General features: G+C 52.1%; 1 protein-coding gene across 1 annotated transcript in view; it reads left to right on the top strand.

The window, feature by feature from the left end:
• ZFHX3 (zinc finger homeobox 3) overlaps positions 1-23,558 on the top strand; it is a 175,698-nt gene that overhangs the window by 117,285 nt on the left and 34,855 nt on the right. Inside the window, 1 exon segment of the mRNA XM_050904095.1 lies at positions 21,929-22,024. Coding sequence (XP_050760052.1) covers positions 21,929-22,024 — 96 coding nt within the window.

The following is a 23,558-nucleotide window of genomic DNA, read 5'->3' as shown; positions in this document are numbered from 1 at the left end:
TTGAAGGACGTTTTTTTTTTCTCTTTTTGTTTTGCCAGCTAGGTTTAAGGAGGTTACAAAAAGCCAGTTTCTGCCAAGTAATGCGTTCACAAAGGGAACATTGATTCACATCAGTGTCGCTTGAATTACCCTTAAAGGTTTGCCAAGGAGTTGTTCTTATATTAACCTTCTGTTCATCAAAGACGAAATAAATAAATAAGTCATAAAATCAGCTTCACTGCCCGCGCCGGAGTTGGATGCAAAACAGGAATTTCTTCTGTTAGGAATTTGTGCTCCAGGTGCTGCTGCTCAGCCCCTCTCCCCCATGCTTCAGGCCTTTCCCTCCTGCAAAGCTGCTTCCTCCTGAGCCCCCCGGCCGGCCCCGCTTCTCCCCTCTCCCGGTGCGAGCACTCTCCCTCCCTGCCCGGCGGCTCCCTCTTCCCGGGGCAGCAGGACAGGCTCTGGGCTGCCCCGTGGCACTGCCAGGGCCGCTCGGGCAGCACGGGGTGGGAATTTTCTCCAGCGCAGAGATCGGTTCTGAGCCGCTGCCGCTCCGCTCGCAGCGCCCGGCTGCCCGCGAGCCCTGGCCCTGGGGCTGGGTGGACAGGCAGGGTGACGGGACGGGGGCTGGAGCTCTGACGGGGCCCTGCCAGCACTGGGGGCAAGGGTTCAGCCTCACGGGTTAGAGCCTGGGCTCGGTGGAGCCCTGAGCCTGCCGGGGCTTGACTGCTTTTGCAGTGGCAGCGTCCTCGTAGCTGCCTTGGCCGCTTGGGTGCTGCGACCGCGTGCTCAGCCCCGGGACGCAGCGCGATGTGCAAGTGCAGTACTTGCTCTGTTCTGAACTTGGGCGAATGTTGGCAGTTTCGGGGAGGGGGATTCCTGCAAGGCGGTGTTTTCTGAAGGATTTTGTATAAAATGTTGATTTAATCATTGCAAGCTTAACTAGAATGCTTTCTACACGGAAAGGTAGCCTCGTGATGACCCAGGACGTTCTGCACCGTCTAGTTTTAGCATTCTTCTAATTCACCGTAACTCTTGTTTGTTTTTCTGGAGTTATTTGGCCACTGGTAATTAATTACATGTTGTTCTCGTTTCCTTCTGGTTAATTCTGAAATGGGAGATATTCTTGTGCCTGTGGAGATTTGTGCAATAACATCTCACCTTTCTCTCTCCAGGGTGCATCTGCATTGTCCGTCCCAAATTATCCTCTCCCCAAGTGAATGCAGTAAGGGTGTTGCAGTTACCTGTTCCTTTTGGGATGATGCCTGGGGAACACGAGTCCAAGTGATTGTTGTTCTCTCCAGTAGGAGCTGTGTTGCTTTTTGTTAGTGGTGTTAAACTCTAACCAAACTTTGGTGTTTTCACTTGGTCCCTGTTCCAAAACCCTTGAAGGACCATTCGGTGGCATTTCTTCTCTTGAGCAGGGAGTTTCTTTGGCTTTGTTCTGCATGCTGGGCAGCTGCGCACGTCACCCTCGTCCATAAAACACAAAGCTTGGATATCAGCCTCACTTGGAAGCGTCTCTGCGTGAGCTGTCCCCACCTGGCTGTCACAACAGTCTCCCCGGTGTGCGAGCTCAGGACGGCCCCCAGGTTCTCTGTGTCATTTCAGATAACCTGAGCCACTCGGCCGCAAGCGGTGCAGAAGCCCGTGGCTTCCAGCTTGGCTGCGCGTTCCTGCTGGTGACCTCCCTCGGCTCCCGAAGCGCTGGCTGGAGGAGCGGAGGAACTCAGCTCCCAGGTTCGCAGTTGTGTCAGACCGCAGATTCTGCTGAGGGCTGTGGAAGCGCAGCGCTGACGCTGCAGCACGAAGCGCGAAGTGCCTGTGCTGAGATGCACTGGCTGGCTGAGGCCGGTGGTGGTGTTACGGTGGTGGTGTTATGGTGGTGCTCTGCACTAGCGTGCGAGCCCGTGGGTAACTGAGGTACCACCAACCTCCGCAGCACTGCCCACGTGACACTTTTATTTCAGTGTCTTACCTGGTGAAGAAGAACGACGGTGATAATCCTACCAAGTGTTGAGGGTGCGTGCTGTGGTGTACACCAAAAATGGTAGAGAGCAGGACCACCACAGGATGTTCTTCCTGCGCGCGTATCTCTGGCTACACGTTTGCTTGCAGGGTGCAAGCACTGTGGTGAGCCGTGGACCTTGTGCTGCTGACTTAACATCCCCAAGAAGCAAACCCCTCGAACCCCTGCATGCCGCCCGGCACGGCTGACAGCAGGGGTTGGCACCTTGCATTCCCAGGAAAAGCTTTTTCCCCGTGGCTGCTGCAAAACCCAAAAGGAGAATCATCTTATTTTTGAATCTTTTTCTCAGATTGTGGGAGAATTGCAGAACGCCGAGGCCCCCTCCCCCTCTGGCGAGGCAGTAGGGATTGGATCAGACGATACAGAGTGAGCATGCTGAGAGTGAATCCATTTTCTCTCCTCCATCTCCCCAGAATAAATTAGAATTTGCCTGATTTAATAAAATGGCTTCATCTCTCTGCCATCTTTTCTATCTCCCATGCGTTTCATCCCCACCCCCACTGCAAAATAATAGATCTTGGCTGTATAGCGTCCTGTTATAGGCTGGCAATTTAACATGTAGGGTACGTATGTGAGCGTCTGCATGCACAGCCTGCAAAGGGGTCCAGCCACTGAAAGTGCACAGAATTTGTCCCTGTATCTCAATTTCCTTATTGTCAACTGTGATAGTTATAATTGCTGTCGAGGTCAGTGTAATTTACTGTCCATCTGTCATTAACCTGACCTCACGGGTGGATGTGACTGCCATGCAGATATTGTTTGGGGACTGGGAGTGGTTAGTGATAGAAATTTTACAGCACAAATTTGCCCCAGCCACTTTTCTCTTTAATTGGCATGTATTTGTCTATGCATAGAGTGGAACTGTAGCTCTTTGCCGCAGACTGAGAGGAGGGGTTATTGTTAGAATTTAGATGGTTTTGCTACAGCTGAACCTTTTTCTCTCACTTGAATCTGGTGCTTTAATTTCTGTTTCCTAGGTTGATTTTTTCCTTTCCGTTCTGACACTAATTATGCCAGGCGCATTGGGAGCGGTTGCTGCTGAGAGGTACCCAGCTAAGTGTTAAGAAAGGTTTTAAAAACAGACTGAACTCTTTCTTAATGAGGCTCAATCGTGCTCTCCTCCGGGTGGTTTTGTTTTGCTGATCTGTCAGTTTTTCGAGGATTTAATTGCACTTTTTTCATATTAGTCTTTGAAATGGGGCTAAGCAGCTTTCTGTAAAATAAAATATAAAAAAGGAGAGATGTTACTGGCTTTCCTATTTTCTTTCTTTGCTTTCATCACTCTAGGATCATCATCTGCCACTGACTCCTGGGACCCAACAGTAGTAAAGAACAAAATTTATGAGAGCAGCAAACGAAATGGCAGGCTAGACCGCTATGGCGGCTCCAAAATTGTAAACCCTTGCAGGCAATTTTCTTTGCCTCCCTGCTCCTCGGTCTGGCTCCTGTCGTGTCGCTGCTCATGCTAATCCTGGAAGACCTTCCAAATGTTGATTTTGGAGGAAGAAGTAGGAGACGAAGGAGGGTCGAGGAGCGCTGAAGTGGCTTGTCCAGCGTAGCTCATTTCCTGCAGAAATGACACAAAAATGATTCAGAACCGAGCACTGCTGTGAAGCTCCGGAGCAGTCGGGGACTCCCAGAGCAGCGGAGGTTGGCAGGCACCTCTGGAGGTCACCTCGCCCGACCCCTGGCTCAGAGCTGGGCCAGCTACAGCAGTTGGCCAGGACCGTCTCCACGGGGGTCTGAAGCATCTCCTGAGGATGGAGACTCCCCAGCCTCTGCGGGCCCGTTCCAGCTCCTCAAGAGCCGGGAGTTCAGGGGAAGGGATGCAAAGTAGATGATGTTGGGATGGGAAGAGGCAGGAGAGAGGAGGCGGATGTATCCGTGATGCTATTATCTTTATGGCATAGAAAAAGATGTTTGAAGCAATCAGCATGGAATTCTTAATTGCTTCGCTTACTTCTGCTCTCCTCGTGGGACAGATTGTACAAATGCAAGAGCTGCCAGGACCCTCGTGTTAGCGCACTGTCCCTGCTGTACACACTATTTTTAACTAGCGCTTTGTTTTGCAAAGATGCACAAAGCTGCTGCTTTTTTTTCCCAAGGATGCTGATAAACAGCAGAGGCAGTAAGAGCTTTCTGATCCGCCTGACAGTGACTCTGCTTTCTTAGCCTGCAATTCATTTTTCCTTCTCTTTGCATTTACGTTGCCTTTTTTCCACTTTCTCTTCCTTTCTTTTAGCTTTGGTTCTCTTCCTCCTTCTTTCTTTTTTTTCTTGTTTATTCCTTAAATATTTAGGAGTCTCTTTTATTTCTAGTCTCAGCCTAACAAAAATCCCTTTTTCCCTTCTTCATTCAGATGTGTTCCTTCCTTCTTCTTTTAGTTTGCAGCACACCTCTCATGAGGATGTAAAATCCAAGAACCAGATCTTTGAGATTTCAAAATAAAATAAAAGTAAACTCTGCTTTAAAAACACTTTAGCAGGAAAGCCAGGCTAATTGTAAATCAATGAGTCTTAAAATGCAGCATTGATCTCCAGTTAGAAGTTTGAAGGGGAAAGCAGTAATTACTGCACTGAAGGTAGATTTTTTTCTCTTAGTAAGTTCTGGGCAGAAGGAAGGCTCATTAGGGCAGCACTTTGGAATCTGAGTAATTAGTTTAAAAAGTACTTTTGTGGTGTTATTCCCATGGCTAGAAATTATCGGAGTCTTCACAGATTTATAGTTCAGCTCTGATAAGGTTTGATTTATTATTGTGTTTGGCGGGGAAGATCCTTCCTACATCATCACATGGGTGAAGATCCGGAGCGGGGATTAGTCCGGGAAGGATTGCTGTGGGCGTGCAGCGCTGCCGCGTGACGGCGGGTCGCCCCGGCGTTCCGCTGGAGCTGCCAGCCTGGCACGCTGCATCGCACCCCTCGTGTCCTGCCAGCACTGCTCCTGGGGGTGGTGTGATGGATGGATGGGATTTGCGCAGCAAAACAGCACTGTGCCCGCAGCGAGCAGCTCCTTCGCGTCTCGCGCGTTCATGCAGCTGTGTGCTCAGGTTTTGTTTCTTGACTTGCCGCGTCTCCTCTGTGGCTGCTCGTCAGGCCTCGTCCCTGTGCTTCCCTGCCGCAGTGACCGTGTCTCGCGTGGTCCCGTGCCGCTCTCCCCGCCATCCTGCCTGCCCGGCGTGCGCTCTGCCCGTGGGCCCCGCTGCGGGGAGTGCCGGCAGGGTGCTGAGCTGCACAGGCGGGGAGCGCGGGGCTGCCGGCGGCATGGCAGCGGGGAACCCTGCTCGAGACGTGCGGCGGCGCCGTGGCCTCGCCCCTTAGGCTGTGAGCTGTCGCCCAGCAGTGTCCCCAGAGCCACGGAGGCTCCAGGACACACGGCGCGGGTCAGGGTGTGCGCAGCTGGCCTGAGAGGGACCGGGAGGTGATGGCGTGCTGGAGAACCAGGGGGAGAGAAGAGCCCCGGCCATCAGCTACAAGCTCGCCTGCTGCCAGGGCGAGTGCCCGTATAAACCCTCGCGGTGAGAAGGCAGTTCGTGTGTGCCCTAAAGCTTGTAGGTTTATATTTTTTCCAAATTCTTTTGTTAGATTTAGCAATTATATCTCTAGATAGTCTCATTAACCTTAATTATCTAATCCCTTTTGTGCATATTGCTGAATTCTTGGCCACAGCAACATCCTGTGACAGTGATTTCCACAATCTAATTACCAAGTCTAATTCTGTAGGAAAAAGTGTTTGTTTCACCTGCGAGGTCCTGCGGATCCATTAGCCGCTGCGTTTCCTGCACTCACACAGCTGCACAGGCAGCACCGAGGAGGTCAGCAGCTGGGGAGAGGGACGGAGGTCGGGAGCGTTGAGCGGCATGCTGATATTTCCATCTGCCTCTGTGGCCGCAGGAACGTTTACCAGGCTCGGTGCTACAGTGCCAATGCTGCTCCAAAGGAAAACAAAACCTACTGCATTAAGGCAGTTGATGTGGCACATCTTTGAGCCGTTGTTATCCCCTGTGGCAGCGAGCTGATGTCTGAGAGCACCATCATCCTCCTGGGCTACAGGATCCCGTTGTGTGGTGGGCATACAGGATAACCCCGGGCTGTCCCGTCGCGTCAGCTGGAAATTCGGCAGCTGGATGCTGAAATCAGCTACGATCACTACCAAGCATGGCCTCTCACAGGCGGAGAAAAACTAAACCCAAGTAGGGTGGGGTTTGAGCTCTTTCTGAACACGTTCTGCTGTTGAAATCTGGTTGGCCAATAGACCAATGGAAAACGGAGAGGACAAAGTCTCTGTAAGTCAGGACAGGGGCTCTTACTCCTTGTGAACATCATTTGCCTCCTGTCAAGTTAACTGAAAGTCCCTTCTTCCTGCTCATGGGAGAAATGGCTCAGAAAATCTCTCTCAGTCTTCTTCAGACCACTACCAGTTTTGTGCTCTTTTATTGGCTTGTCCCCTTTGCCACCTTTCTCGGTAAAGCAGGGCTGATCTCTTCAGTTTCTGTCCAGGGGAGGTTTAGGTCCTCTGTTCTTCATACACCTTTCTTCCCCCAAAGATTTGGGCAAGGGGCATGTTGTATGACCCCCGGTACTGCGTGTAGCATTGCAGCCAAGACTGCCAAGCTCATGCAAGACCACGTCATGTTCTCCGTCTGTTTCCCAGCGTCAGCTAATTCTGCACGTGAGCAGCACAGGTCCTGCTCTCCTTTTCCAGGTTGAGGTTGACGAAACAGATGCAGGCACCAACTGGGATGTGGATGCCTGCAGACCCATGTGACAGGACTGCGTAAAGATGCGAAACGGTCCAGGTTCACTCTGGAAGGTGGGGTAGGGCAGAAATATTAAGGGCTTACTGTTCTCTGACAAAACCCTGCTAATTGTGGAGAACTGACCCTGTAATTAAAATTAATCCGTGTGCAGGGAGGCTTTCTGGCACGGCTCTTGAGCCCCTGCCTGTCCTTTGGGAGTGGGTCTGTACTCCTGCCCGTCTCTCCGATGTGTTAAATTGGGGTAGTCGTACAGACTGACTTCTTAATCTGACACCTCTAGCTGTCCTACTTGCGTAACTCGATAAATATTTTTACAGAAATGATGTAGTTTGCAGTGACTGTTATAGATCTGATTCTGCAACGGGAGGAAAGGGGAAGGTCTCTGGAGGCAGAAAACCCTTGTGTGGCAGAAAGCCTGCTGGGAAGTCAGCTCAAGAAGAATTAGAAACCCTTTAAATAAATGCTTACTTGACATGACTCTGTCTTCCACAGTCTAACAAGCAGGGAAGCGAATGGCAGCCGCTGGCCAGAAATTGATTGCATTAATTGATATGCCAATAAGAGAGCTTGTTACATCCGCCATTGGTTAGGAGGCCGGCTAACAAGTCCCGCTGATCAATGGAACCAATAAAGATTTCATCCATTAATGAGCAACATGGTAATTAATGTTATCCATAAACCAATTAGCCTGGGTAGCTAATGTGCTGGTTAGCACAGTGAGCAGCAGAGCTGTGGGTGTGCACAGACCGGCCATCCGGTGCGAAGAGGGCATCGCCTCTCCGGTGCGACCGTGGGCTTCGGAGAAACTAACGGCTCCCTCTGGGCCTCCCTGAGAGGAAGAAAGTTGGGAGGATGGCTGATGGGATGGGTCTCTTTTTCTGGGAAGGGACACGCTTCTCTAGATTTACGAGGCAATTTCAATGATCTCTTTTTTTAACCTTAGTGTAGCACACACGTAGGTCTTTTCCACTTCCACCATCTTTTCTGGAGATGCGCAGGTTTACGGAGCTTGTGTTCAGATGGCAGAACGCAGTGTTTGGTTCCCCGCTCTGTGTCGTTGGAAAGCTGCTTGCACGCTCTGCCCGGACCGCAAACCCTTCCATCCGGCTTGCAGGAGCTGTTGTGCGCGCTGCTGCATTACGCTTTCTCCATGCCATCTGTATTAATAACTGCATCAGTGCAGAAAACACAGTGTGTATGTTGAAGGCTGTTGTCCAAAACCACTTGCAGCGGGGTTGCCTTCAGCTGCTGGCCGCCAGCTGTTTGCCTGCATTGCTGCTGGTGTCACTGGCGCTCATGGAGTGACCTGGCTTGCAGCAGGATCCCCGGCAGAGGCGCAGCCGTGTGAGCAGGGGTCCAGCAGCAGCTGCAAGCTGCTCGGGCCGTCCCCGTCCTCGGCCGGGGGACAGCAGCGCCCTGGGGAGGGCAGCAAACGATTTGGGGCTGGGCTGCCTCATCGGTAAAGGAGGGCACGAATTGTTACCAGACAAAACTCCTCTGGCCTGGGGTTTCTGAGGGCAGCCCTCTGCCTGCAGTGCTGCCTTCGGTAGCTCAGAGGTTGCGAGGTGCTGACCTGTGTGCAGGGAGACAAAACGCCTGCGGCAGAGGACGGGGGGGGACGTGCCCCTGCGAGGCTGCGGGTGGGAGAGGGGCCTCGGGAGGCTGTGCGGGCGCTGGGCCCTCTCCGGGAGGCAGCGGGGTCCGGGGCGTCCAGAGGGGTCTGGGCAGGAGGTGCAGGAGCAGCCCCAGAGGCACTGGGCAGCATCGGTCCCACTGTTCCGCTGTGGAGTTACCTTGCATTGTTAGATATTGACCCTGGGAGACCCCTTGTGGATTCCCTAATTGAAAATTAATACCAGATCAATGCCATGGGCAATTTGCATATTGATCATAAACAACTTTGAAGGCACCAAGTGTGTGTTGGATCAATAGAGCTCTTGAGCAGGCTGCAGTGGGAGAGCATCCCCCCATGCCGCTCTCTGGGAGAGGTTAATGCTTGGGAAGTTCGGTAACTGCTTTGTGCCGGCAGTGGTGGTGGCAGCCGTGCCGGCGATGCCGGGGTGGGGGCAGCTTGTGCCGGACTGGAGTCATAGCATCAAATTAACAGCCTTTTCCTATGGTTCACTTTGGAAGGGGAACTAGGGGAAGTGCTTTTGTTTGTCTGCTTGTTTGTTTGCTTTAAACCAAACAAACGAAGCCCAGAGGCGTCCCACAGCAAGGGCGAAGCTGCCATGCCTCTGGGGCACACAGGCCTGGGGGAGTTCACAGCCGCGTTCGACTTCGTCCCTCCATCCCTCCTCTCCTGTGATGTGCAGCCTGTTGCACTTATTTTAAATACGGGTTTCCAAAAGCGGGAGTGTTATTTTTCTGAGGACACCAGAAGAGGTCTCATCAGTGATTTTTTTCTGGTGTTTTTGTCCTATATTTGCTTTTGGAGGGCAATATTTAGATTCCTTCTCTGTCTACTTGGGACATTCACAGGTTACTTCAGAACGGTCTTGGGTTGAAGGGAACAAATATTTCAGATGAAACTCCAATTAAAAAAAACGAAAACTTCATCTGAAAATATATAAAGCAGCCTTGGAAGCCTTCCGTTAAGAGAGGGTTGTGCGTGGGCAGTAGAGATAAAGCATATGGATGGGCGCTGCTTCGTCTGCCCGCTCCTGAGCACGTGTGCCGGTGGCGTGGCGTGGAGGTGACGCCTCAGACCCCGCAGGGAAACTGCATCTGAATTAGCCATGAACCCGGAGTCGCCCGCGGTTCGGGAGCGGAGGGGTGGGCAGGGCTGGGAGCCCGCTTCCCAAAGTTGCTGCTTGTTTTCAGAGCGGCGCCGGCCGCTGGTGCGCAGCCGGCGGCTCCGGGAAGTCGCTGTGCATCTGATTAGCGCATTACTGAGCTATCATTGACTCGGCTGCGCCGCGCTGATGAACTGAGACTGGGGACAAGCGCTCGTAATTGAGAGAAATAAATTCTTATCACAGGCCTCTGCTGGAGCCGCCACCTGAGCGTGCGCCTTGGTCCAGGTTTCAGGAGCATTTCGAATCCCTGGAGCACCCGGCGCGCCCTCGTTAGCGTTTGAGGAGGCCGAGCACGGGGACTGCAGGCACCGAGGAGCGTCCCAGGGTGACCGAAAGGCTCCGTCCTCCCAGCCCACCAGCCGTTACCGACCCGGTGCTGCCCAACTGCTTGGCCGCAGGCCGGGCAGCTTGTGAGCCACGAGTACCTTCAGCATCTCCTTGGGAGCCTCTCCATGCTCCTCCCTTTTCCTTGGTCCTCTGTGTTTCACTCAGGAGTTAGAGCAGCCATTCAGCACCCTCCATCTTTACCTTAGATTTGATGGCGAGTGAAAGATCCTTCCCTGATGTATGACAGGGGACATGGGCATCGTAGGGGAAAGTGTTTTGTCTTGCTGCAAAAAAATAAGGATGAATATATAGCTTCTTTGAAAAGAAACCCATCTCCTGTTTTAAATTAAAAGAAGAAAAAAAAAGTCCAGGGGTCAGCAGGGCTCTGCAGTCTGGCTGTGGCGCGGGGACGTGATGGGTAGCCCTCCCTCCCTGCTGCAGAGAAGCTGTGTTCGGATTTCCTTGGCTGTTAGCAGCCCCCATAATTTTGCCCGTTCCTCTGGGCTGCGGAGCAGGCTGCCTCCGTTAATGCCGCGCCGGTGGTGGGGAGGTGAATGGAAAGGCTTCACTTGACATTCTCTGACCTCCCTGGTGCAGCTGAATACCGGAGAGTCAGGGCTGAGATTGCAGTCGCTTTCAATTAGTCGAAGCCAAGAGAGGTGGAGAAAAAGGGCCTGTTGGCTCCAGGAAGCTGAAATCTGCTGCTGCTGAAAGCTTGTTAGTACAAGGGGAAAAGCAATTACTGACATTCTGCCAGTGCCACTAACCCAAACCCGGGGAAGGGGCAGCTCAGCCCTAGGACGTGGCCATCTCTGCCTTGGTGGGTGATGTGGGGCTCCTCAGGTATGTCCTCCAGGACAGCTCCAGGGCTGTAGAGCTGTGGGTTTCCTGGGTCTCCGCTGCCTGTTCTCGTCAGCAGGTGTTTGCTCTGCATACGAGAGCTTGCATATGTTATCTGCTCCCTCTTGTGCACCAACCCAAGTTGTGTCTGGTGTCAGAGAGCTCTGCCTGTGGCTGAATGGGGGCTGGCACAGGGGGCCCGTGGAGGGGTAAAGGCGTGGAGAGGGTGGCTCGCAGGCTGTCGACTGGCAGGGCTGAAAACAAAGCTCTGCGTTTGAGGGGCTGCCTCGCTGCCATGGCCTCTGTCCTTCAGCGGAGGGGCGAGACCTCGGCCGTTCACACCAAGAAGCTTTGGTATGGGAACTTCATATCAGGCTGATTTTCATGTCTGGTTAAGCTGTGGAGGCAGCACACTTCTGGTGACCGAAGCGTCAAGAACCCCTCAGCTGGCTGCAGTCAGTGTTGTCTCTATCTAGACCTGCTGGCTGTATCTGCTCTGTCCTTCTCAGGGGTCCCAGGGGATGCTCCTCAACTTTTCATTTTGAAGTCCCCTTAAAAGCCTGCAAGGCTCTCTGCAGAAATGTCTTTGGTTGCCACCACCAGCTGCAGGTCTCGCCTCTTCAGCACAGTTGCACTTCTCATCTGCGTCAGCAGAAAGTAACCCCCTTTGTTCCCTGACTCCGGTGGTTCGAGCAGCCCTGCCGACTGCCTCCCGTGCTTCCACAACCTGCTCTGCCTCGCGGGCAGCAGCACGCCCCGGGGTGATCCTCTTTTATTTTTTATTATACATATTATTTATGGCCATTTATGATTTCCCATGTTCATATATATTGTTAGTTCCTAGAAATAAGCTCCAGGAAGAGCCCAGCGACACGACACCACAGCCGACATTACTGCGATCTAGTCAAGAATGAACCGACCAGACCGCACACTTCAGACCCGTTTGGGCTCACCCCACGTGCAGACCGTTCTCAGAGACATTTGCTTAGAACCGTCGATCATTTTTTCCCGTTCTTCATAACAAAACACTTTCCTCACCAGGGACAAGGAATGACGATCTGCCACAGACCCCCACGCCACAGCCGCCGAGCCGCAAGCTGGTCGTGCTCCCCTGCTGCCGTGTCAGCCCCACCGCTCTCCCGTAGCTGCCCTTTGTCTGTGTCTGTACCTTTTGGTGCAATGTGTTGCAAGAATATTTTAATTGTCCCTAAACCAGGGTACGATAATTATGGCTTTCCTAAGTTTTTAGCTAAGCTTAAAAGAACTCCAGACATGCCAAGGTTGGGAAACGCTTGGGGAGGGGGAGAAAGAGGATCAGCAACACATTAATTAACTTTCCTTGGAGCGATACCATGGAGAGTGAGAACAGAGTAGGAGTTGTATATTAAAAAAACTAACCAGAAAAAGGATATTTTAGTGTTTGATTTAAGTATGGTTTATGATGATGTTACAGGACAGAGTTAAGGTTGTTGGGAGCACCGCTGTGCATATCCAAACCTTAAGGCTAAGCGTGAATTAATTATAGCTCATTTTTGTTATAGTTACAATATTCTCAAGATGTACCTTGTCCCAGAGTTGCTGAAGTTAGCATTAACTTCAGCTTAGCTTTAACTTCAGCTTGGCTTTAGCACTGGTTTTGTTTGTGAAACTAAAAAGTTTCTCTGGAGTGAGCTTATTCATACTCGGCACAAAGCGCCTCTTACTTTGACCGCCTTGCCTCGCTCACGTTGCCAGCTGAGGATGTGCAGATGCGTGGCGCCGGGGCATCTTCTGGAAGGTGGAATGTGAATTTCCTGAAGCGTCTTGGCCTCTCTGAAAAGGTGCGCTTGCGTCCACGCGGTTGCAGCAGGTCACCAAAGCCGCTTCCCAGCGCGGCCGAGCCTGGCCCAGGTGATGCTGCACCGCTGAGTTTGCAGGGAGCTGGGAACAGGTCAGCACTGTTGGCGTCCTCCTGTCGCGTCTCTAAAAACCCACCGTTTTCTGCTTTGGAGTTTTGCTGTGTGTTCTTAGCAGAGAGAAACTGAGCCGGGGAGGAGGGCGGCTGCCGGGGAGGAGGCACGACGAGGGAGGTGAGCGGGCAGAGAGGAGGGGTGAGACCAGAGAGGATGAGAAGTGGGCAGTGGGGCAGGGCTGCTGGTGGGGAGCAGACCTCTTCAGAGGGGCAAGGAACCGATGAGAACGGCATGATGTTGACGTACCGGCTACGGGCTGGCTGGGGAGGTGGCCACGGGAGAAGCCGTCTTGAGGCTCCCTGGCAGCACCCGGGCTGTCTGGTCCCAGTAAGGACACCCGGGGCGGGGTGGGGAGCCATCTGCACTGGGCCAGGGCTGCTGCTGGTCCCTTCATTCACAAAACTTGGGCAGGGCACTGCGCTCCCTGTCCCCCGACAGCCTTTGCTGTGCTCCTGCCTTGTCACCTCTGCCACCCCATCTCCTCCAGCCTCTTCCTCCCTTTGTCTCCTAACCCTCCTCCCGCGGGTCTCTGTGTTGGAGACCGCACTGTCCTCTCCCTGCAGACCTGAAGCTGGAGATGGGTTTTCTTTTGTTTTGCTGTTTGATCTGTGTTTGTGTTTTTGCATGAGTCTCCTTTCCAGCTGATTCTGGTTTGGAGCTAGGTTAAACTGTGCAAAATACTGTTTAAAAGAAAAAAAGAAAGGAACTTGTCAAGATGCATTTGTTAGATCACGTTTAAAATGAAATAGAATTGAAGGTAGTTTTTGTCCAAAGAAGGGGAGGCTGAAAAGCCGTCAAGCCGCCGGAGAAAGCCCCTCCTTTGTTGTCCTCCTGACATTGAAGTGTAATTTTTCATGGTTATTTGGACTGGAAAATGGAGGGAAAGGGAGAGATGGGCTTGCGATTATTTCCCATAAATGACAACACAATCACATCACGCTCCACTACAAACATGCTCAAGGAATTTGCCTTTTTTTTACATTTCATGTGTGAAAATAACAGCAACCTTTCTAGTTCTGCTGAAATTCAAGGGGGCAAATCCCTCTTGGGTTCCATTGACTTAAAATTTAGCCCAGTTTACAAAAAAAAATGGACAGCCTTGTTCCCAGGGACAGGGAGAAGTCGGTGCCGTCTCAGGGAAGGGGTTCTTGGACTTCTGTCTCTTTGCGCGGAGATACCGGCACCCTCCAGAGGTATCTCTAGTGACGGCCACGGTGCTGCTGAGCCCCTTGGAAGGTGCGTGAGGAACCGACACTGCGAGGAGCCCTGAGCACACGTAACACACTGCCCAAATCCCTGGCTTCGTCTTCCTTTGCTGGATAAACCTGGCCCTCAGTCGGCGACTGTGAGATGGGACCAGCTCGTAGCTGGCTTGTTCGTGCAGAGCTGTTTTCTGATAACGCTCTTTTCTGCGGGGCAAGGCTCTGCCCGATGTTCCAGGGAGGTGAAGGTTTCCAGAGCAGTCGGGGCCTTTCCCAAGCTCATTCCCTGCATGTCTGAGATCCGGACCCGCTGAAGCAGATGGGACTCTTGCACCCGTAAAGCTGACGGCAGTGACTGCGCGCTGCCGCACAGACGGGCTTCGACTTTCTGCTTGGTGTCCTGCTCTTTTTCTTTAAAAAAGACAGTGGCAGGTTTCACCACCACTGGCTTCTATTTTTTTAAGACAGAAATTGTTTTTTCTTCTAATTATCTGGTTTTCATAACATTATTCTCCTTCCTAGTGCTGCTACATTTTGTTACCAACAGCACAAAGCCAAAGGTTGCATGATTTTATCAGTCCTCCCCGCCTGCCCGCTGACTGTGGGCACTTCTCAGCCACGTGGGGCCCAGAAGCGGGGCCTCTGGCTGGAGCTGGTAAATCAGATAAAGTGACTGAATGCAAAAGTAATAACTGTATTAGTAAAAGCATTCATATTTAAGAAGAAAAGATGCTAACGTCTGGCAGAGCATCATCTCATTTCTGTGGAGCAAGAAGCTTGTTCAGGAGATAACCAGAGACCTGGATGCTGTTGTAGGGTTTTCAGCTCTGTTCAGGAAAACTGGCCAAAAATTCTGAACTTTTTCTTTGGAGCAGAAAACAAAGGAATAGAAGCTAAAAGTTTGCAAACAGTTCTTTTGCTGTTGAATTTCTTGTTTTATTTATCTGAATGCTTGCCTCTATAGTTAACTGCACAAAAGCCAGATAAACTTTCCCGGCCTTGAGAAGATGGGCAACTGAGGATGGCTTTGTCAGCTGGGGGCACGTTCATAGTCAGCGTTTTGGGTTTTGTCGATGAAAGCAGCACAGATGTGCTCTGACCATGCTCTGAAACAGGGCCATCTTGGAAATAAGTGTCATTAATCCAAGATACAGGTAGGATTATTATTGTTTTTTGCAGCCTTTTGTCAGACGATAGGACTCCCCCACCAGCTTTCGCATCAGGGCTGGAGCTCTGTGGCATTCCTCTCGTAACCTGTGCCTGGTGCTTTCTTTTCACTGCTTGGAGTCCTGCTTTTCCTTTCAGGAAAACAATAGGAATAAACAAGTTGATGTAGAATAATTCAGTTAGGAGCTAGCACAGAGTGTATTTGTGCATATATATGCATCCTGAATCTGAGCTGCAAGGGCAGTGACTGCATGGTAGTCAAGGTTACCTTAGGAGACGTGCCCCAGACGAGCTTGAGCTGGGTGAGAAATACAAGACGGCAAAAAAACCTCTGAAAATGGATTTACCTACATTTCCACGTGGATGGATTGTCTCATCTTCACATGCAAATAGTCTGCAAGTCAGGGAGAGGTGGAAAGCATTTTTTTTCTGTTGGGCTGGTCACAAACAAACACACAGTCGAATTCTTTCCAGGGTGTTGCTCTGTGTCCTGACCCTTGCCAGCTTCTCTTCTTCCACAAAACTGTTCCAAGGCTGTGCTCTCACTCAGATTTCAGCAAGCTGACGGGCGGGCAGTGGCGGGGTTTGCCATCGCTCCGTTCCATTGTGGGCCACCAACAACTTCAGCAGCACACGTGGCTGCTCACCTGCAGCCCTGTGCGCTAAACACATCCCCTGGCAGGGTGAGTGTTTAGAAATGCCAGTGGGGAAGAAAAAACCAGAAGACAAACCACTGTTAGCTCCTCTGGCTTGGGAAGCTTTGCGTGCCTCGCACAAGAACCGTGCAGCTTGCGGTGGGACTGGAGCCCAACAGCACTCACGACCATCGCCAACAGTTCAGAGACCCCACAGCCTCTCGAGCTGCCCGGTGGGAGCCGGGATGGATGTTTGCCTGTGGCCGGGGGCAGTGCCCTGCCTCCTGCTACAGCTTCTGCGGGATGCCCAGTACGGGTGCCTGCTTTGAGCCCTGCGGGGAGACGCTGCCTCGTGTGCAGGGGGCTGCAGCAGCAGTCGGACAGGCTCTGGGGAAGCGCGCATCCTTCTGCGCCGGGGGCACCAGTTGATGTTAGATCTCCTTCCCGGGCTCTGTGTTTGCTCTGTTCCCACAGCCAAGTGCGCCTGGCCCATGGGCATGGTGCGAGGTGGGACCACCCTCCCCATGCCTCTTCCCCGCCGGGGTGAGCGACCCTTTCTGAGCCAGCATCATAATCCCATGTGGGCGCAGTTTTGTGGACAGCTGAACAAAAGCCGCTGTTAGGACAAGCAGCACCAGACCGTGCCCAGTGGCCCTGGCACAGCTCGGGGGCCGTTGAGCTCCTCATGGGCTTCCCGGGGTCCGGGAGGGCATCGACCCCCTGTGGACCACCTGAAGCCCCTCCTGCTTCCCTAAGGACCCTGACCAACGGCACATCGCCTCCCAGAGCCCTGGGACCTCATGTTTAAACTAGTTTAAAGCAGTTGAACTTCTGAAACACGCTGGGCCACAGCCCGGTGGTGTGACCCCCGCGTCAGCAGGGAGAGCTGCCCCTCGCCAGCTGGCAGCTCGCGGGGAGCCGGCACGGCACTGCCGGCACGCGTGTCTGTGCATGTGCAGCCATGCAGCTGACTGCACCCAGGCCATCGCTGTCACCTCTCCTGACAGTGTCAGCTTGCAGAAGTCAGCCAGGTCTCAATCCTGTCTTTCTACGGGCTTTTTTGGCTACTTATCCTGAAAAAGGGAGCATCAGGGATTCTTTTTGTTTCAAAGGAGAGACCCTGTGTACATCTAAAACTTGTTTCTGGTAAACCTCATTCCAGGAAAGATGAGCTTTTAACAAAAGGCTTTTGACAGCTGCAGGGTATTTCATTTTTTTAATGCCGAATGAAAAATCAATACATTTTTCTAGGTTATACATATTCAGAACAGGCTTGATATTTCCATTATAATGGAAAATGGGTGTCTGCACATCTCGCCTGTCAGAGCTGCACCACCGCATTTTCCAAGCCACTGCTAAATATTTCAAACCTGATTTGATTGTGGTTCATGACAGCTAATGTTTCTCAGCTCCTGAGCCTGCCGGAGGGTGGAGAGGCAAGCGCACGCTCTTTCTCTCCCATCCCTACATTTCCACCACCCCTGAAATGCCCCTTCTCCCTTCGGATAAGAGATCTCGGTTTGTTAAGGAAAATCCAGCTGAGAGAAGGAGAGGTGAGAGGTCTTGGGCTGTTCGAGCTGGCCTGGATCCAGTTGGGATTTGCTGACTTCTCCAACCCTCAAACTTTCTGGGTTTTGAAAGGGGCAGAAACGCAGCAGCGTGGTCCTGTGCGATGGTGTGCAGAGATTCGGGCACATTTTCAGTGTGTACTGAGTCAGAGATTCCCTGACATCTGCAGATGTCAGATACTCATGATTTTCCAGACTCTTCTCCCTCTCTTCCCCCCCCATAGTGAATGGTTTAATTTTAAATTAAAAGGAAATACCACTGTCTAAAATGATTTATTCATGAAGGAAAAAAAGAATCTTCCTAGGATTTTGCATGGGGCAGATTTGGTACGATGGAAGAGCAGGCTCCTTGGACTCCAGGTGCCCCACAGTTACACTTGCTCGCTCTTGGTATTGACCTGAACCCCGGCGGTCGGAAAATTCCTTCAAGAAAATTTATTAATAAAGCATCATGGCCTCGTGGATGGCACTCCGGCACAGGGACCCACGCGCAGGTTGTGTTGTTTGTATTTCAATGGGACACGATCCCCGCCATGCAAATCCCACAGCAACAGCTCTTGCACCTGCCCTGGCAAGCTCCCCGCAGAGGATGGAGTCCGCTTATCCTTCGTGAGCTCATAAACCCTGTGTAGTTGGAGTTTCTGGAAACCAAAGACACCAGTCTGGCACCTACATCCTCTCGGCATGGGCTGCAGTAGCATCTCTGGCCTTCCAGAGCCCCTTGCTGAGGTTCCCAGGTTGGGAGTCAACCCCATCGCCTCTTACAGAACATCCTCTGTGGCAGACCTCCACACCTCCAGGTTCAGCACCCCCGCCGCGCTCCCCAGAAGTCCTGGTCAGAGTCCTTGACTCACAGAGACTCCCAGTATACTGCTGAAATACTGCAGGGACTTCTCACCCTCTGGATATCAGCCCCAATTGGGACACTTCTTGGGATGTACGGTTTTAAGCCGAGTACCTTTTTAACTACAAAACGACTGGTGGAGTTTTTATCAATCTTCTTAAGGAAAATACATTCAAGCCGTTAAGTGAATGAGTCCTAACAGTGTGTACAGCTTCAAGGAGGTATGGTCAAACAGGAACAAAAGGGTCATGGCGGTTTGGAAAGAAATTCCCTACATCTTGCTGACCATGGCCTCGTTCAGCCGTTGGGAGCGGGTCACGAGGTGGTCTTCACACTCAGCTGCGGGTCTTTCCTATGGGGCTCTTCGGACATTAAGTAAAAGACAGTGGTCAGCTCTGCTCGAAGGCAGCATGGGAACAACATGACACAAGGATTTGCAGACAGTTAAAATGGAAGCTCAAAAGCTCCTTGTTGCATGTGCAGCGGATTGAGGAGAAAAGCAGACCTTTCCCTACCAGATGTGATGCTGGCCTTGTCCTCTTGGAAGGAGGCCCCAAAGAAATGCAGGAGGATAGATGGTTGGGTGCCATTCGCACATGCGTTTGCTACCCAGACCTGCCACTGCGCCTCGGAGTTGCCACTGCGACTGAGCCACTGCAGAGCTGTCATCAGAGAGCGTGGGTGCAAATCTTTTGGGAACAGGAGCTCTGCTGCATTTTATTTTCAGTGTTGGAGGATCTCCTTGTTAGAAGCTGGGTCAGATCACATGCCTGAGCCCTGCATGCAGTCTGTTGGAGGCTGGTTCTCAGCGGTTCAAAGCCCTCTGCAGTGCACGTAGCCAGCTGAGGAGCGGTGTGGCTGAGGACGCTCTCCCGACCATCCCTGGGGTCAGCTTAAACACTGGCAGCTGCGAGACAAGTTAGGCTGAATGCAGGGAGCAGAGTCGCATCCAGCCTTCCAAAAAACTCTGCTGGAAGAGGATCAGGGAGCAGCCAGGAGTTAACGTTTCCCCTTCCCCGAGTCTCCGCACCAGCCGGCTGTGTCCCCAGGGTCCGTGGGTGCAGGGAGCTCCCAGGGTGTGCCGAGGAGAGGAGCAGGAGGATTGTCCTCAGCAAAGGCCCTGGGAGCGAAGAGCCAAGTGAGGACAGTACCAGGGCCCTTTCCTAGCTGATTCGGAGCCTCCCCGGGCAGATGTGTCTTGTACTCTGCTCCCTTCCCATCCTGCTTTAAAAAAAACCACTCTTCAGAAAAAATCAGCTCAAACTGGAGCAGGGAGAAGGGTTTGAAGCGTGCATATGCTTTTTGCAGCCCGCCTGCCCAGCACAGAGGTGTTTGAGCCAAGGAGGCAGATCTTCTCCTCGGAGAGAAGCCGTTTCCAGGGTCGGGGCTCGGTGGGTGCTTGGTGCAAGGGTCTGCTGGGGGCTTGGCGGGGCTGGCAGTGGGACGGGCAGGGGGCTGCAGGCCCAGCGGGGCAGGAGGATTTGCCGTTTGTAGCCTTGTTTTTTAATCATTTTCTACCGTTATTGGTATTCATAGCTCACATTTTTCCGGTTACTGTCAGCCTGGGCTTTCATCCATTTTAAAGAGCTATTTTTTCCCTTGTTGATGATGATGATGGTATAAAGACAGATGGTGTAACTGCTTATGAATGTCCTATTTTATTCCCCTCGAACCAGACAGTGCACTTGAAGACGTGTATTATTTCCACATGCTCAGGTTAGAGCCCAGACAGCGTCTGAGCCCGGCAGCCGGCTCGCCCTTCCTCTTCCTCCCATGCCGATGCTGACACCTCCGGGTCGCAGCCGGGAGTGCCGGCGCGCCGGGCCCCCTTTGTTGTTCGGCCGGGCCGGGCGGGGCCGGACCGGGCCGGGGGGGGCTCCGGGCCGGGGGGGCGAGGGGGAGCTCCGGGTCGGGGCCCTGAGCGGGGCCGGGGGGCCGCCCCCAGCCCGGAGCGGCGCCCGCTCCCGAGCCCGGCCGGGGCTGCGCGGCCCCGGGGCTGGGCCGGGGCCGGGGGCGATGGGCTGTGGGCGGTGGGGGGCCGGCTCCCCACCCGCCTCTGCCGGCTCCTCAGCCGGCAGAGCAAGCTGGACGTCCAGAGAGAGGTTAAAATGAAGATTTGAATAAAATAGTAGAAACCCCTTTAATGAAGGTTTTTAATAAAGCCGGCTAAAATCTGCTTTCTATGCCAGCTGCCTCGGTTGAAGAAACGCTGTCTCACCCTGCATGGCAGCATTTTGAAGGCAGCGAGGTGGCTGGGTTGGGTTGGGGCGAGGCGGTTTGTTGGTTTTTTTCCCCGGAGTGGGGAAAAAATGGGAATTTTAATTTCTGAAACGTGAATCCAGCTGCTGATTTCACAGCCCTTCTCTCCAGCAAACTTGAGCACTCGTCCCACAAGGCAGACTGCTCGTCTCACCCCTGCATCAGTAATTTGTATCTTCCTACGTGTTAGGTGCCTTTGCCTAGCGATGCCACCCATCACACCTCTCACTCTGGGGTCCTGTTTTCCCGAGCGAAGACCACTGGGATCCCTGTAGCTCTCAAGAGTTTCCAGCTTTTAAAAGAGTGAAAGAGGGGTAGAGTATAAATCACAGTGCTTCCACATACTATCAGTGCTGATCTCTGGATGCTTTTACAAGTTCCTCCCTGATTTAGGTTGTCACATTCTCAAAGGGCACTGCTGAGTATCTGCAATCTTCTAATACATATTTTTAATCTTGTTTTCGAGCCCTGTCTTTGTTAGGGGGAGGATGGGGGCTGGTGCTTTAACTGGTTAGGTAGTTCAGATAAAACCTCAGGATAGCCTAGGATTTACCATGACCAGATAATGCAAGTTAAAATTATGAACTATCCTGCCTAAAAGAGGATATAATGGGTTAAAAACTACCCTTTCTTCCCAGTGCTGATGTAGCCCCTGTCAATTACATGGTAGCTGTCGAGCTGCATGCACTGTACATAAATACCCAAGATATTAGATGATAATGTAGCTGTTACACCCCGGTGTAAGAGGCCTGGCAGCTGCAGCTATCTCGCTCACAGTAGCTCACCTGACGAGGGTGCCTCTGCGTGGAGCTGCACCATGCCATGTCGACACGCTCCATGCCGCCGGCCTTGGCACACTGGTGCTTTGGTTAACGGGTGGGGCAGTGGCACTTTGTGTTTTGTTCTGAGCTTTCAGCGCTTCACTTCACCGAGTATTTTTTCTCCTTCATGCTTTTGCACCTGTGTGATACTGCCTGTGTGCTCAAGCTCTTCCCATGACTGGGACAAAAATAAGACCCCCAGCAGCTTCCTCCCCTGCCTTGTGTCAGGGCCGCGTCTGCAGAAGACAGTGCTGCTCCTTGCTTTGTCTGAGCAGAAGTGAGTGGTGGTGGTTCTGCGGTGAACTCGGGGTTCTTGGTGACCAGGGTCAGTACTGCACGGTGCCATTTGGTCTGAAAAGCTTGAGATGGGGATGAGGAGGAAGACTGAGGCTGAAGGTGCTGGAGGCTCCGGTCAGTCCCTGACGCTTCTCTAATCCGTGGCGTGGTTGGGTAGAACCTTCTCATACCAGGCAAATGTTTCACTGTACGTTACACCGCAGGGGACGTCAGTAGCTATAAGTGGTAGAAGTGGGTGAGATTCTTCATTTCGTCTTCATCTCTCCCTTTTTCCTCTGTAGTTTCTTTCTTGACCAGCTAGCAGGTAGTGTTGGGAGAAGGCTGGGTGACATTGATACCTGCCACGCAACACTTGTGCTTCAGCGTTGGCTGTTGCTCTTGCTCAATGGCAGTTACTTGCTCTTCTGTTTTGACTTCCATTGTTATGTTACACTTTCTGCTTCTCTTGTTTCAGAAGAATCCATTGAAGATGTGGAAGGGCCCAATGAAACAGCCGGTGATGCTGAAGAGCCTGCCAAGGAGCAAGAGAGTGGAGGGGACAAGGACCAGAGTAAATGGACAGGTGGGTTTTGGTCCCTCTTTTTCTTTAAATCCAGAAAAGGAAAGTGGGAAGAGCAGCGGCCTGCAAAACTCTTCCCTTAAATGGCCGCGCCACGCAGCACTGTCAGCATGACGTAAGTGTCGTCCTCTCTGAAGTGTTCGGGAGTAGCTTCGTGACACACTCGCGTAGTTGAAGCCGTGGTGGGTCATGCGTCCCCGCTCCCAGCCCCAGGCTCACGCTGGTGCTGTGGTGGTGGGCCTGCGCTCAGTGGTGCTGGGCCTGAGCTGGGCAGTGGCAATCGGCAGCTGGGCGGGGAGGACGGAGAAGGGGACTGCCGCTTGTGGCAGCAGCCAGCACTTAGGGTGGATTAAGCGTATCGTGAAACCCCACCCTATGTTGTTAAGACCTGAGAGACTGTTAGCCTGCTTTTTCATCATGGTCCTGGCTCTGGTAGCAAGATTTTGATGCACAAAGGCAAAGCAGAGAGGCAGACCCTGTGCTTGTGCTCTCTTAACTGCTCCCTTTCTGCTGGAGCCATGACATCCTGAAACAGAAACTGCAGATGCGCAACAATACTTGTGTTGTTGGAGTGGAATCTGAAAGGTTTCTCTTTGCAAAATCCTTAGATGGATTAATAATGAAGGTATTAGGTTACTCTGTCATTCCCAGAAGATGGTTGCTATCTTGCAGAGGTGAGTGGGAGGAATCTTTTAAATATTCCTTGCCTTTGAGCAGAAAGTAGCTGCAAGATTGTCCTCCTCTGGAGAGGGCCGTTCCCCTCCTCAGCTGGCACTTGCTGACCGCTTCAGCATATGTGTGGAAACGGAGGCGCTGGAGGCGGTCCTCATTTTCCTTGACCCAGGACGGAGCAGCCCTGACTCCCCATTTCTGTTTCTGCACGGTAGCCCAGTCGGTTTGCAGACTTACGGTTGCTTGGTACGATGCCTCTCTGTCTGCACAGAGACCCTTCTTCCAGGCAGCCTTCTCCTGCCGTGTTTGTGGTTGCCTCTTAGTGAGCCACAGCCAAAGAGATATTTTGGCTTACGCAGTCTTCAAAAGGATAAAATGTGGTCTTTCACCTCAATACAGTTTTAATCTCAACCAGTCTCAATCTCAATCAATGGGAAGATGTGTCCAAACTGGTGAAGAAAGCAAGCTGTGCTTTAATGCTTGTTGAAGCTCATGTTCCCAGTCTAGATTGCACTCGCTGAGGTTGCTCTGTGTGTCGCTCCCCATCACAGACCCATTCTTCAACCCAGAGATGCAGATTTTGCTTCGCTGTAGGTGATTTTTAGTCTCTTGTTGTGTGGGATTGTGTGATCCTAAGCAAAAGCACGCTTTGTGAAGTGTCGCAGAAAGATGTAAGTATTGTATATTTATTAAATCTCTTAAAGGGCAAGTAGGACGCTTTTCCCAAACCTGAAGCACTTACACAAGCTGATCTATGTGAAAAGATTATTTTTATATGTTAAAACATGTAAGGAAAAATGAAGAACCTACTTTTTAAACCCTTTACTATCCAGAAACTCTAAATTTGGATGGT

Source organism: Gymnogyps californianus, chromosome 12 (genome assembly GCF_018139145.2).
Source record: "Gymnogyps californianus isolate 813 chromosome 12, ASM1813914v2, whole genome shotgun sequence".
Taxonomy (NCBI): Eukaryota; Metazoa; Chordata; class Aves; order Accipitriformes; family Cathartidae; genus Gymnogyps; species Gymnogyps californianus.
The sequence above is the reverse complement of the archived record's forward strand: the minus strand, read 5'-3'. Positions and strand labels throughout refer to the sequence as shown.